The 15,886-nt window shown below is 31.1% G+C and overlaps 1 protein-coding gene across 2 annotated transcripts; it reads left to right on the forward strand.

Annotated features, from left to right (window-relative positions):
• The first annotated feature begins 8,230 nt into the window (after positions 1 to 8,230).
• LOC145752170 (uncharacterized) lies at positions 8,231 to 15,693 on the forward strand. 2 transcript variants are annotated; one of them, XM_082568396.1, is made up of 9 exons: positions 8,231 to 8,352; positions 8,975 to 9,107; positions 9,364 to 9,950; positions 10,478 to 10,578; positions 10,833 to 11,179; positions 11,595 to 11,850; positions 12,222 to 12,323; positions 12,712 to 13,662; positions 14,067 to 15,693. In XM_082568396.1, exons 2-9 carry the CDS (start codon positions 8,979 to 8,981, stop codon positions 14,105 to 14,107), a joined length of 2,514 nt encoding a protein of 837 aa, XP_082424522.1. In that variant the 5' UTR covers positions 8,231 to 8,352; positions 8,975 to 8,978; the 3' UTR covers positions 14,108 to 15,693. The 2 variants fall into 2 exon arrangements, with proteins under 2 accessions (XP_082424522.1, XP_082424523.1); XM_082568397.1 differs by having other exon boundaries at positions 10,478 to 10,572.
• Positions 15,694 to 15,886: the final 193 nt, after the last annotated feature.

Here is a 15,886-nt window from a genome sequence, read left to right on the forward strand (position 1 = left end):
TATATTATATTAGGTGAAATATATAGATTTTACAATTGAAGATAAATTAATTATAAAATAATAAAACTTGTAAAAATAAAGGTTTAGTTCGTAAATTAGTTTTGTATAGATATAGATTTATAAAAAGAAACGATTTGTCATTTTTTTACTGAATCAAAGATGGCGTACCCTGTTGTAAAAAAGGTTTAATTATTGCAACATAAACATCTGTTACAAAGCTAAAATTTTCCATTAAGCGAGGCGCGTTGGAATGTTACGTCATAATTAGTGCGCCTCTCTGAGAAGCGCCGTCCCGAGAAATTCCTTTGACACGAGGTTTTAGTTGTTGCATCATAAGCGCTTTGTTAAAGCACATGATAGTTGTTTAATTGTAATTTACGACGTTAATTGTTACAAATATTAATTAAAAAGTAAATAAATAATAAGATATTATATTAAGTTATTAGTTTGTGTTGTTATATTAACATTTTAGTTAATTGTTTAGAAGATTTAAGCAGATATATTTTGAGTGACAATTTAAAAAGCGCTTTTCAGTGAAAAACGGCGCCGCGTCAACCCACGTGACTGTGACGTAGAATTTTTGGCAAATTAGAATTGAAAGTCGGAATTCTAGTTCTTTCCAGATGGACTTTCGAGGTGAGTAGACGTGTTCTTGTTAGAGGTCTAGAATTTAGTTTTTTTTTTGTATTAATGAATAATAGAAATGTATTTGCAATTAGTTAGGTTAATAATTGATATATAAATATAAGTTTTAATTAAAATTTCAAAGTTTAACGAAACTTTTTTAGTAGTTTTTGCGTTTTGATGAAGAATAATTTAAGTGATTTATATTAGTTATTGCGCAAGATATAATCACCATATTAAAGTCACCATATTAATATATACAACTAAATATATAAAAAAAATACTAAAGAATTTAAAATAAATAAATTATTTTTTTAGTTAATAATCAAAGTAGAACTTGCTCTGGTGTGCCATCTTGTGATCATGAATTTCAAGAATTATTTCAGGTGATCTATTGTTAAATTATATTGGTGGATATATTTAATAATCTAGATCAAATGATTTTGCCACGTTTTTGTTGATTAAGTTAAAATCATAATTAAATCTCCCAAACTAAATAAGTAGTATTAATTTAACAATAAATGTAAAATAAATTTTATAATAATTAAAGAATTTTGAACATTATTAAACCTGTGTTGATGCGCAGGTATCTCTACAAAGTAGTTAACGAGGTATTTTTAAACTATAAACTACAGATTTTGGCATGTAAAATTTAAAACTGGCATATCGTAGTTCGTTAAGTCAAATTAAAAAGTAGAAAATTTAGAAGTAATTTGCACAAAATGATAAAAATTGGCATAAATGTAATTATTTGGCACAAAAAGCGTTTAATCATAATCATCTGTCATATAAAATAATAAAAATTGTCATATCTTAAAAAGTAGTATGTCACAAGATCATATCATAAACTTATATCTGGCATTTGATAAATGTGCAAATAATTAAGGTAGGGTTTAGTGTCTACTATATTTTTCTAAACAATATTTTTTGTGTAGAAAAAAAATGGATTATATTTGGATTATTTTATTGGAGGAAAAAGATAATGGCAGGAATTGGAGGAATGGAAAATGGATGGAATCATCATAAGTCTCCTTTGCAACTGGCAAAGGGGATGTTAAGTTTCAAAAAACTCAGGATCTTGTGTTTAATATTATGATGAGGTCTGTAGGGCTGTAGGTTTTCACGTGCCTGTTTTTTATATGTACTGCATAATCAAGCGCTTAGTAATTTTCACGGGTTAAAAGTTTGTAGTATCACGTGTCTGTATTTTATTTTGACTGGTTAAAAACTCATAATTTTGCGCTTTAAAAGTAGTATAGTTGACACAGTCCCAATTAAGTGTGTTTAGGTTTTTGTGTGTAATCATAATTATATTAAACGGGACTGTTTAATGGTTTTTTAAAAGTATGGTCTATAAAAGTTTTTGGCGCTGTAGAATTTAAATTAGAATAAGATTTTTATAAAACTAGGCCTATGTGTGTGTTATGTGTATTTAATGCAAAAGAAGAATTCAAAAAAAAGTCTCAGGGCCTCATTTCAACTTGACGAACTTAAAAAATAGTCTCAGGACCTCATTCAACTAAAGGTGGGCTATAGAGCTTCAGGTCTGTAGGGCTGTAGGTTTTCATGTGCCTGTTTTTTATATGTACTGCATAAACAAGCACTTAATAATTATCACGGGTTAAAAGTTTGTAGTATCACGTGCCTGCTTTTTTATTTTGACTGGTTAAAAACTCATAATTTTGCGCTTTAAAAGTAGTATAGTTGACACAGTCCCAATTAAGTGTGTTTAGGTTTATGTGTGTAAACATAATTATATTAAACGGGACTGTTTGATGGTTTTTTAAAAGTATGGTCTATAAAAGTTTTTGGCGCTGTAGAATTTATATTAGAAGATGATTTAGAAACTAGGCCTATGTGTGGTTTATATATTTAAGTGTGTATTTTATGCAATTCACTGTATTTTATTCGCCCTAAACCTAAGTGTGTGTATGGGTTGGAACCCACCATAAATTATTTAATTTCGTGGGCGGAGCCCGATGCATTATTAAGGTGTGGGCGGTTCCCAAAATAACTTTTCTTTACAGGGGCCTTAATAACTAAGTTTTTCTTTACAGGGGCCTTAATAACCAAATTTTTCTTTACAGGGGCCTTAATAACTTAAGTAAGTTTTTCTTTACAGGGGCCTTAATAACTTAAATTTTTCTTTACAGGGGCCTTAATAACTTAAATTTTTCTTTACAGGGGCCTTAATAACCAAAATTTTTCTTTACAGGGGCCTTAATAACCAAAATTTTTCTTTACAGGGGCCTTAATAACTAAATTTTTCTTTACAGGGGCCTTAATAACTAAATTTTTTTTTACACTGGCCTTAATAACCAAATTTTTCTTTACAGGGGCCTTAATAACCAAGTTTTTCTTTACAGGGGCCTTAATAACCAAGTTTTTCTTTACAGGGGCCTTAATAACCAAATTTTTCTTTGCAGGGGCCTCAATAACCAAGTTTTTCTTTACAGGGGCCTTAATAACCAAGTTTTTCTTTACAGGGGCCTTAATAACCGAATTTTTCTTTACAGGGGCCTAAAAAACTAAATTTTTCTTTACAGGGGCCTTAATAACCAAGTTTTTCTTTACAGGGGCCTTAATAACCGAATTTTTCTTTACAGGGGCCTAAAAAACTAAATTTTTCTTTACAGGGGCCTTAATAACCAAATTTTTCTTTACAGGGGCCTTAATAACTAAATTTTTCTTTACAGGGGCCTTAAAAACTAAATTTTTCTTTACAGGGGCCTTAATAACCAAGTTTTTCTTTACAGGGGCCTTAATAACCAAGTTTTTCTTTACAGGGGCCTTAATAACCAAATTTTTCTTTGCAGGGGCCTCAATAACCAAGTTTTTCTTTACAGGGGCCTTAATAACCAAGTTTTTCTTTACAGGGGCCTTAATAACCGAATTTTTCTTTACAGGGGCCTAAAAAACTAAATTTTTCTTTACAGGGGCCTTAATAACCAAGTTTTTCTTTACAGGGGCCTTAATAACTAAATTTTTCTTTACAGGGGCCTTAAAAACTAAATTTTTCTTTACAGGGGCCTTAATAACCAAACTAACCATTTTTTACAGGCTTTTTTTTCAGGTTAGATTATCAAAAACAAATTTAAACATTCTGTTTTTTATTTTTAGATTCTGGTTGAATATTTCGGAGAGCTCGTTGATTTGTTTTTGGCCAATTTTAATTTGTTCTTTATTTTTAGAGTTCCTGTTACAGAAAACTTCAATCTAACCTTTTTTATTTTTTCGCAGGGTAAGTTTTCATAAACGAATACTAACTCTGTTCTTTATTTTTAGATTCTGGTTGACGAGCACAAAATTGAGTTTGTAAAAAACCTTTTATATTATTTAAAATAACCAACACAAACAATTCACTTTAATTAATGTTAATTTAAATAAAACATTAAACACACAATCAAATAATTACAAGCACACTGTTTTAATATTTATGAGCAATAATCTAATCTTAATTGTATTGCAGAAAGAATGAGGGGTCGATCGGCTTTCTTTGCCGAGGGGCCAACCAATGTTTTTTGCCGAGGGGCCAACCAATGTTTTTTGCCGAGGGGCCAACCAATGTTTTTTGCCGAGGGGCCAACCAATGTTTTTTGCCGAGGGGCCAACCAATGTTTTTTGCCGAGGGGCCAACCAATGTTTTTTGCCGAGGGGCCAACCAATGTTTTTTGCCGAGGGGCCAACCAATGTTTTTTGCCGAGGGGCCAACCAATGTTTTTTGCCGAGGGGCCAACCAATGTTTTTTGCCGAGGGGCCAACCAATGTTTTTTGCCGAGGGGCCAACCAATGTTTTTTGCCGAGGGGCCAACCAATGTTTTTTGCCGAGGGGCCAACCAATGTTTTTTGCCGAGGGGCCAACCAATGTTTTTTGCCGAGGGGCCAACCAATGTTTTTTGCCGAGGGGCCAACCAATGTTTTTTGCCGAGGGGCCAACCAATGTTTTTTGCCGAGGGGGCCAACCAATGTTCTTTGCCGAGGGGGCCAACCAATGTTCTTTGCCGAGGGGGCCAACCAATGTTCTTTGCCGAGGGGGCCAACCAATGTTCTTTGCCGAGGGGGCCAACCAATGTTCTTTGCCGAGGGGGCCAACCAATGTTCTTTGCCGAGGGGGCCAACCAATGTTCTTTGCCGAGGGGGCCAACCAATGTTCTTTGCCGAGGGGGCCAACCAATGTTCTTTGCCGAGGGGGCCAACCAATGTTCTTTGCCGAGGGGGCCAACCAATGTTCTTTGCCGAGGGGGCCAACCAATGTTCTTTGCCGAGGGGGCCAACCAATGTTCTTTGCCGAGGGGGCCAACCAATGTTCTTTGCCGAGGGGGCCAACCAATGTTCTTTGCCGAGGGGGCCAACCAATGTTCTTTGTCCGAGGGGCCAACCAATGTTCTTTGCCGAGGGGGCCAACCAATGTTCTTTGCCGAGGGGGCCAACCAATGTTCTTTGCCGAGGGGGCCAACCAATGTTCTTTGCCGAGGGGGCCAACCAATGTTCTTTGCCGAGGGGGCCAACCAATGTTCTTTGTCCGAGGGGCCAACCAATGTTCTTTGCCGAGGGGGCCAACCAATGTTCTTTGCCGAGGGGGCCAACCAATGTTCTTTGCCGAGGGGGCCAACCAATGTTCTTTGCCGAGGGGGCCAACCAATGTTCTTTGCCGAGGGGGCCAACCAATGTTCTTTGTCCGAGGGGCCCAACTAGCCCTTTTTGTCGAAGTTTCAAAGTTGTAATTCAGTTACAACTAAAACTGAACATTTTTATGCCAAACAAAAAAACATTTTTAACTATGTATTTCTATTTCATAAAATATGTTACCGTTAACCAACTTTATTTTAACTGTATGACAATTTAATTGTTATGAAATATATTAATTTTTGTATTGCAATTTTTATTTTTAATATTGTCCTTTTTTTGTGTCGACTATATTTATTTCAATGTTCAATATTTTATCTTTTTAGTAATTGTTCTTCAAGTGTCTTCGCAATTTTTTATTTCTGTATTGTTTTTGTACTCGTAATGTCATTTATTTCTTTTCATTATGCTTTTTTGTATCCGATGCCAATTATTTTACTTGAATTTATAACTTTTTTGTCTTGTGTTAGCATTTTCCATTTTGTTTGTCCCTGTCAAATAAATAAGAAAAATGTAGTTGAAATTATTACCTTAGCTATTCTGTCACAAATAACTTCGTAAAACTCTACAAAATAATATAGAAGTTAAAAACTTCCACCCATTAATCATTCAATACAACTTGACATTTCTCCGACAAATAATATTAGTCCAATAACCATGAAATATAGTTTAACATTAGTTATAGTTTAACATTTGTCCAATAACCATGAAATATAGTTTAACATTAGTCCAATGAGCATGGAATATAGTTTAATATTTGTCCAAAAACCATGTAATATAGTTTAACATTTGTCCGATAACCATGAAATATAGTTTAACCTTTGTCCAATTACCATGAAATATAGTTTAACATTTGTCCAATTACCATGGAATATAAATTAACATTATTTCGATAACCATGAAATACAGTTTAACATTAGTCAAATTACCATGAAATATAGTTTAACATTTGTAACATTGGTCCAAAAACCATGGAATATAGTTTTTAACATTTGTCCAATAACCATGGAATATAGTTTTTAACATTTGTCCAATAACCATGGAATATAGTTTAACATTAGACCAATAACCATGAAATATAGTTTAACATTTGTCCAATTACCATGAAATATAGTTTAACATTTGTCCAATAACCATGGAATATAGTTTAACATTTGTCCAATTACCATGAAATATAGTTTAACATTTGTCCAATTACCATGAAATATAGTTTAACATTTGTCCAATAACCATGAAATATAGTTTAACATTAGACCAATAACCATGAAATATAGTTTAACATTTGTCCAATTACCATGAAATATAGTTTAACATTTGTCCAATAACCATGGAATATAGTTTAACATTAGACCAATAACCATGAAATATAGTTTAACATTTGTCCAATTACCATGAAATATAGTTTAACATTTGTCCAATAACCATGGAATATAGTTTAACATTAGACCAATAACCATGAAATATAGTTTAACATTTGTCCAATTACCATGAAATATAGTTTAACATAAAATTGTATTTTTCTTGTAGTTATAGGGTTCCATAAATGTATGTAGGCAAGGGCAAATACCAAAATGTTCATTGTTATTTTAAAGCATTTATTAATAAGAAAATGAAAGCGATTATGAAAAGTTAATGAAAGCATTTATAAGATTGAAATGTGACAGATGGTTATAGAAAGAATTGTTAAGTATAGGTAGAGGAATATTAAGAACTATAACGAAATAAAATTCGTATTTTAAAATATTTTTGAAAGTTACCCAAGGTTCAATGAAGCATACAAGTTATATTTTTATTTTATCCTCGATATTTCTTATTTTTATAATATTTTGGTCAACAAATAAACTTGAATTCGGGGTTGTAAAACAAAGTCATAATTAATATCTTTCAAATTTAAGAAATTATCTTTATTAAAAATAGTAAAAAATGTTTTTTTATGTTTTTAAAGTGTTTGGAAATTATTGTTACGTCACAAATGTTGCGATAGTTGTCGAAATCGCATGAGTTAGGGTTTCTTCTCGATTAGGGTTACAAAAACAAGGGTTAGAGTTTCCAATCAAATATAAATAGGGTACACAAAAAAACGTTCTAGAATTTTAAACGCGTATATTCTGGAAACTTTATTTTTTGCCGAATTTTTTACACGCTTTTCTGGCAGCAATTCGCTTAATTTACGGGTTACCAAAGTATTTTTATTCATACAAATTTGTGCGTTTTTATACTATTTATAGCAAGAAAAATAACTTTAAACACTTTTAGTTTGCTGTTTTATTTAAATAACTTAATATATAATTTTTAAATGTTTTAAACAAAATATATGTAAATAAATATTAAATAATTTTAATGCGTTATTTTTAAATTTAATAATGATGGAAACTCTGAATAAAACCTTTTTTTAGTTGCACTAGGAAACAGAGATGACTGCTGCGGTTTGGAAGTTCAGTGAATTACGAGTTTAGATTTAAACGCCCTTCACATGACTTTAATTCAAAGTTTAAGCTAATTTTTCATGTATTAGATTAGGAAAATTGTATGTGATATACTTATGGTTAAGTTTAATATACTTAGATATGGTTTAAATGATAAGACGGTCGACATTTTAGACAAGAATCGTATTTTTTCGATGCAATCTAAAATAGAATCTCTGTGGAAACGTAAACACGGGCTGTAACTGTAAATGAAATAAGCGTCTTTAGTAGAAACCTACAACCATAAATCACAGTTGTTATATACATAAATAGGGTCGGCAGCTTGCGCTTTAATAATAAATTCTACCCAAACTCTCTTAATGCTTAGTACTTAGCTGTTTAGGGTAAGGTTTATTTAACAGTGATCACATTTAGTTACAACTTCTATTTTTTGTGTTCTAATTATTCATATCTTCTTATTAAAACTAATTAATTAATTTATCATTTATGTAAAATGTTTATGTCTGGTTTATATAAATCTATCTAATCAACTTACATTTTGACTTTTATTTCTTAGAAGTTATATTTAATTATTAAGTGTTGAAAAAAAATGACAATTTAGTAAAGTTTTGTTTAGTCTGAGAAGTGTTAAATATTGAAGAATGAATAAAACTATTTGCATTTAATTTTGATCAAGGTAATTATGCTTATTATTATAAATTTGTAATTTTAACCGGACTGTATATAAAAGGTAACTTCACAGTCTTAACATGAATTCAAATTTGTTAATCTACCTGGTCTTAGGTTGACTTTGCCAGTTTTGGATTACATTAACATTTTGCTGGATAATTTATCTATTGATTAATAATGGCATACTGTTTAGTGCTAAAGCATGAAAGCAGTAAGAATCAAACTTACGATACTGTGTAAAGCCAAGTGTTTTAACCAATCTGTTTTTTTTTTGTGTATCTTTATCGTTGATAAGGAAAAGTCGAATGCACGACCTAAACATAGAATAACATCCGTTACATCAACCCAGTCTCGAGTTGACTACGACAGTTTGGGATATTATAGATTATAATTGCCGGGTAATTATGCTGCTGATTAAGTGCTGGTTCTGTAGGGATTGAACCCACAACCTCATGGTGGTGTAGCAAATGTTTTTACCACTACACCACGTTATGTGATCTGACAAAAATTAATACATCCTAGAACTGGGTCATGGTGACAAATGTCTTTTAAGTGATAAGGCTGTATAGTTTACTCACTTATGTCTTGTCATAACAGCTTTCAATAAATTTATGTTTTTTTGATTTTAGTCAAATGAGCGCGGGTAAAGACATTCAGGTTGAATATTACTCATCGCTGTTGGCACGAGCTGTTAAGGAAAGTGATGGTGATAAATTCACTGATTTCTACGACAGAATAATTGACGATCATACCGAAAAATATGTAAGTTTTTGTTTGTTGTTTTATATACTTTGGGTTTTGTAAATCTGGCATTAATGGCAATTTTAGGTGTAGTATTTGGAAAATTTTGTCCAAATATAAAACGAAACTTAAGTTATTTTTCAGACGGGTTAAAGTGCCTGATTTTTTTTTAAATGTTGTAATTTTAAAAGTTTTAAATAGTTTTTATATCTGTTAAAGTGGTGGCTCTACATATTTTTTGTGCTTTTTTCGATCTGTTCTTACTTTTATATATTAGGCTGAAAAAGTAAAAGAGCGAGCTTACGAACTTTGTGACGCATCAGACATTATTTTGAATCGTAAAATAGAATTCTATGAGACACAAGGTGTCCTACCTATCCCTGTTAAAAGAACGAATTTAACCAAGAATCTGGACTCAGAATCAAGCAAAGATTTGCCTGATAACAGTAAGAATTTGGAGCTAGTTCAAACTGAGCAATCATCTGGTGATCAGGTTGGGATTACAACTAGTCCTTACACTGGGGATAAAGAGCGAAGTTTAGTTGAAATTTTCAGTAAAAACTCGATGGAAAAACCACAGAAAAACCCGTTTGAAGACCGAGTAACTAGTTATATTGACGGGGTCGACGATGATCTTACAACCCCGCTAATTAACGATCAACTTGAGAATATACCGACTGATACCGAGAAAGAAAACCTGGATTCTGTGAATAATAATCTCGGATATATTTCGATTAAAATCCCAGAAGAAGTTGATAGCAGCATTGATTTCAACTTACAGGAAAAGTCATCGAGTAATTCCTTCAATAACTACTTTCAACCTAATGATAAGGACAACATGTTTGAAATGACAGAAATAAAAAGGTAATATGTTGTTTATTTATATTGTAGCTTGATCAACAATATATATGTATGTTTAAAATATAGGCATACAAATTGAAAAGATGCCATTTATGGTGTGCAAGGTTGGGCAATCAAAAAATGTCTTGTAAATAGTAATTTTGTAGTTTTGGCCATAGTCTATATAAATTAACTTTTTGTATATAATTTTTAGAATTTTGTAATTTGGCTTTAAATTAATTTACTGACTTGTTAATAGTTTAACTTTGACTCAAGTTGTTTGATTTTTGTTGATGTTATCACCTAATAAAACTGTTTAAACAGCTGTCAACACAAATTAACAAGATTAAAGTTTAATATTTGTTTACATTAAAGAAATGTGTGAACAAATGAATGTCTTTACTTATATAAATCTTATTTTTTATTTTATGAAACACTTTTCGTATACCATATATGATATCCACATACTATTAATTAAATACCTTTAAAAATATTATAAAACTGTTGTATTATAAAAAATTTTTATTTAATTTTTAATTAATTTTTTATAGAGATTCAACTTGGAACAAGAACTTGAGCAACGAGGAAAGTGGAGACGACGTCGACAACAAAAAAAATAAAAAAAGAAAAAAGCGGAAATCAAAGGGTATCGGTAAAAACTTTTAATTTTTTGTTAAAAAAAAAATTGGTTTGTGTCAAAATATTTAATAAAACAAAAACTTCATTATTTATCGTCATAATTGTTAAAAACAACTTTAAAAAGAAACTTATCTGTACAATGTAAAATGAAACTTTAATTACAGTAAAAGGTATTTAATTCACTGCTCTAGCTAGACTTTATCATTAACTTCATTAAATAATCATTAAAACTAAGAATTTGTTAATTATTTTATTTTATTCTTTAAGTAACGACTGATAACCAAGACCCGAAAGAAATTGAAATCCCGGAAAATGTCGACGAAAAATCTGCAAAATCCTCACGAAACATTCGCCGCAAAAAACTCAAAGAAGAATCGAGAAAAACTTCAGTCCCACCAATTGAAAACGATACGAATAATAACATTAAACCAATCGAAAAGAAGAAAAAACGAACGGTCAAACAATTTAAAGAAGAACAGGCAAAGAAAAACAGTGAAAAAATCGATGAAATGAAACGATTTGCACCGATGAAAAGTTTTGGATATGGAACAATGAACATCAATGAACCTTCAACTTCTAAATCATATAAAAAGAAACCTGAAAAGCCATACCAAGTAAGTTATTTGGTAAATATTAAATTAACAACTGTTTAATGACTAAGGGGTTAAAGTTTTTGGTGTTTTATAAAAATTAAATCAAGGACCTTAGGTGTTACTAAAGGATTCTGCAACATGCCAGCAGTGGTAATTAAACTCAGGATCTCAGGTCTTACTAAAGGATGCTGCAACATGCCAGCAGTGGGAATTAAACTCAGGATCTCAAGCCTTACTTAAGGATGCTACAACATGCCAGCAGTGGTAATTAAACTCAGAATCTTAGGTCTTACTTAAGGATGCTACAACATGCCAGCAGTGGTAATTAAACTCAGGATCTCAGGCCTTACCTAAAGATGCTACAATATGTCAGCTGTGGGAATTAAACCAAGAACATTAAGTCTTTTAAATAATTTAAAATTTATTTTTAATTCAGCCAGCCGAATACTTAGATGATGAAACTGTGAAAAAAATCCTAAGAAATCTCGGGGATGAAACCGAAACTATGGAGATCAAGAAAAAAGTTGTCAAAGAGAAAGTTGTCCCAAACAAGAAAGATAAAAAGAAAAACAAGAAGAGCAAAAAAGTTGTGGACGAAGGAAGAAAAATGGAGACAAATGAAAATGAAACAAAAAATGAAAATTTAAGCAAAGTCAACCCTGTTGATAATTCGATGGAATTCATTTTTAATGGTAAGATGATAAAACATTTGACTTGGGTTTGCACAATCATCTATGTAAAAATCAATAACCTAACTTTGTTTTGGGAGTTTTTTTGCCAGTTTTGCATAGCCCTTAAGTTTTTGTTTATTAACCGGCAGATTGTTTTTTATTTTAGGAGTTTTTTTTCACAAGTTTTTTTGGGCAGTTTTAAATATATATTGTTGGCCTTATTTTTTTGATTAAAAACCGGTGAATTTTTTATTTATTATAAATGTGTAAAGGCCCAACTACTTGAACATAAAATAATTTTTTATTACTTTATCCCAGTTTTGAGATGTCTTATATATAAATCTTGTTATTGCTTGGTATTTTTTTAATCTAAACCTTTGTTTTATTTACAGAGGAAAACGATGAAGATTTTGTGACGCAACAAAGAAGATCTCGTCGAGTAATCAACAATAAAACTCAACTTCTCAGTGGAAGAACTTCACCAACTAACACAGGTTTTAACCTAATTTGATTAGAATCATTTTTTCTATATTTTGCAGTGTATTTTAGATCCAATTTATAATGGTGGGCAGCATGGTGTTATGGTCAAAACACTTGGCTTCACTACATGAGGTCCTGGGTTCATTCCCTAATGCTTTCAGGCTGAACTGTCTCTGAGTAAGGTGCTATAAGCACTATAAACTCCTGCTGAGCCAATGCTTATTCAGCAGCTTAATTATCAAACTATTATAATCCATAGCATATCCCAAACTGCCAAGGGAAACTAGAGACTGGAATGGGGTAACAAATGTTACTCTATGTGTGGGTTGACCTTCTCACATTACTGTTAAAAAAAATTATGAATTGGTTTCTAAAATAAATTTATTATTAATATTTATCTAGCCACACGTAAAAGACGATTTAGTGACCCATCTCCTTCTATTAATAAGAACCCTGGCTCAAAAGTTGAACCAACCACGTCATTTGAAACTCACAACGTTTACGATGGACAAGATTGGCCTCTACTTACTACAGGACTTGCAGGGAGCAGTGGACAAAACACTTCATTAAGTCGTGCTTCGTATGCAAGCAAACTTAAAAGTAACTTGGATAGTACTGGGTGTAGTTTGGCAAGTAGCAGCGAGGACAGTGGGTCTAGTTCGAGCTCATCTTCAAACTTTCCCTCGTGTGGTGGGGTTTCGGCTACCGAGTCGGATATTAACTCGGTGGCACAGTTTTTGTCGGTTGCTACGGGCGCTGTGTCTGTTGTCGAGGCCACGGCTGATATGCTGAAATGTTTGACGCAAGAAAAAGAAGAAAAATCTGAGAATGAAAAAGTTAAGAAATCGAAAAAGGAAAATAAAGGACAAGACAATAAAGTTTCTGGTTCAAATAAAACTGAAGGACCAAGTTCTAAAAATCAAGAACCAAAAACTGATAATTCAAAAGCAAATGAAACAGAAAAAGTTTTAGAAAATGAAACTAATGTAAAACCAAAAGTTGCAGACAAAGAAACCAACCCTGAAGACAAACCCGCTACTAAACCTCAAGGTAAAACCGACAAGGCCCCAAATAGTTCAAATAACCCCGAAAAAATGGACGAAATATTCAAAAACAAATGGGGTTTAGACTTTTTTATGACAGAAGAGCAATCCCATCTAGCACCCGAGTTTAATTTTAATCTTGATATGCTGGACAAAGGTGATTTTGAGTTGACTTTTGGTGACAACGCGCCGATAGAAATACCACAACCAGCAGCAATAGTTGATGTTATGAATATTAACGCTGAGCCTTCTCAATGGAATGATCCGGGGGATTTCAACTTGGGGATGGCAGCAAAGTTTTTAAATAAAGGTGAGCTTCATAAAAATTATTTTTTTATATTTATTTATCCTTGATGTGGATAGGTCAACTTCATGGCCTAAACGTAGAATAACATCAGTTACCCTGACCCAGTCTCGAGTTGTCTGTGTCAGTTTGGGATATTATAGATTATAATTGCCCGATAATTATGCTGTTGATTAAGTGGGCTCAGCAGGAGTTCATACCGTTTATAGCGCCTTACTCAAGGGCGCTACAGCATAAAAACAGTAGGAATCGAACCTAGAACCCCACGTAGTAAAGCCAAGTGTTCTTATTACTACTTTTTGTAAACAATCATAATTTAAAGTTTTTTTTACTTAACCTCATGTAAAATCTAGGTAATGCTTAAGTTTAAAAAAAGCAAATAAAGTACCTAAATTTGCTTTCTTTTTTAGAATGGCAGACTGCTCTTAATAAAGGAAAGTTCTACGAATGAAAAGATCATTTTTACTACAATTTATTTAAGAAATTTTCTATGTGCCATTATTTAAATTATCGTACTATATAGCATTAGTTTGCTAGAAAAGGTTTATTGTCATTTTTTCCTTATTTTTTTCTCTTTGAATTTATAATATTGACAATCCATTACTTTGAATAGGTACGGTCATAGTTAAATATTTATTTAAATGATTGTGTTTTAAGTGGTAAGAGTTTTTATATTACCCAGAATTTAAAGAGTTAAGATATCTGACTTATAGTTAGGTAATGTTTTGTAATAATAAGACATTATTTATTAAAATTAAATGGGTAAAAACTTGGTAAAGTTAAAAATGTGTTTTACAATGTTTTTAACTACCTGATGCTCGTCTTTGTAAAAAAAATTATTTTTTTCTCCAATTTAAGGTAAATCCTGGGTAAAAAAATCCTTTAAAAATTGAAAATTTTTGAAAATGATGATACTACTCTATAGTGTCTATGCATTGCTGTGTTTATTAATATAAAGAATTCTCTATAAAAGAGTAACAAAAATATGTTTACATAAACTTAAAAACATGTTGAGTAACTATGTCTTATACACAACAATTTGTTCTTGTTAAAATTTTATGCAAAATATTTTTAACTATCAAACTAAGGTTGCTACGTTAAAAAAAATTGTTCAAAACTGTTATCCAAACTTTTTAAAGTTTTTTTCTTTATAGAATACTGAGTGCTTACATAAGAAAAAAGTGTTTTTATTCCTTATAAAGAGACACTTATAAGGGATATTATAGTAAATGTTTGTCTGTTGTATGTTATATTTTTGTTTAATTGATGTTACAACATTTAGTTTGTGATAAAGTTGCTAAAATTTTTTGTTGTTTCTTTGTAAACTATTTATTTTCTGTCAGTTATTACTTTCATTTTAAAAGTTATTTCCAACTTTCTGATGTTTTTGTTCTTGTTTGTTCTTAAAAGTGTATTTATATTTCTAAAATGGTAATTTAATTATGATAATTTGATAATTAGTAATTAGTCAAAATCATAAAATGTCGACGATTTAAGATTTATTAAAAATATTTAAATTATTGTTTTTTTATTGGGTTTGCACAATTGGGGACTTCCCTAACTTTGTGATTGTTTTTTGGGGGTAAAAACACAATTGTGGTCGACTGTTAATATTATGCATTGTGGTAAAAATTTTTGCTTTTTTACATCGGTGGTTTTGGGAAACCGGTTTATTTATTGAAATAATAGAAAATGTTCTTTTTTTGTTTTTTATTCGTTTAAAAACTTTTTAAATTCTTCTCTGTGACTAAATAGAAAATTACTGTAACTAAGATACCAAATTTAATTTTTTTTGTTTAATTTAATTTTTAAATTTTTTTGATTTTCAAGAATGTTAAAATCTATTTCATATTTATATCTTAATAAGGGATTACAATTAATGTTTTAATTATTACTGTTGGATTGTTTTTGTGTGAAGTTAAAAATGCATGAATAGAAATTTATGTTAAAAGAAGAATGCCAATTAAGCTGCTTATGTTTAAAATGCTTTCATGTTTTGCTTCCTTACAAAAGTTTGTCGCGATCTCAAAAAATAAAATTTTGAAGAATATAAATTGGTTATAACCTTATATAAGGCTGTTTAGTTATAAAAGCAATGGAAAACTAAAGTCTATATTAGTTTTTAATACAAAGTTGGATCATTAAACATAAAAACTGTAAATATGACCCCTAAAAAATAAGGCAAATTAAAAAAACTATTTAATAAATTTTGTTATAACGCATTTGTTCA

This window comes from Corella eumyota, chromosome 5 (assembly GCF_963082875.1).
Source record: "Corella eumyota chromosome 5, kaCorEumy4.1, whole genome shotgun sequence".
In the NCBI taxonomy this organism is placed as follows: domain Eukaryota; kingdom Metazoa; phylum Chordata; class Ascidiacea; order Phlebobranchia; family Corellidae; genus Corella; species Corella eumyota.

Bases quoted from the DNA above. Each gene is read 5' to 3' on its own strand.
- LOC145752170 (XM_082568396.1), top strand. From the start codon at position 8,979: ATGAGCGCGGGTAAAGACATTCAGGTTGAATATTACTCATCGCTGTTG. The intron at 9,951-10,477 runs GTAATATGTTGT...AATTTTTTATAG, and splicing joins GAAATGACAGAAATAAAAAG to AGATTCAACTTGGAACAAGA. The intron at 13,663-14,066 runs GTGAGCTTCATA...TTTCTTTTTTAG, and splicing joins AGCAAAGTTTTTAAATAAAG to AATGGCAGACTGCTCTTAAT.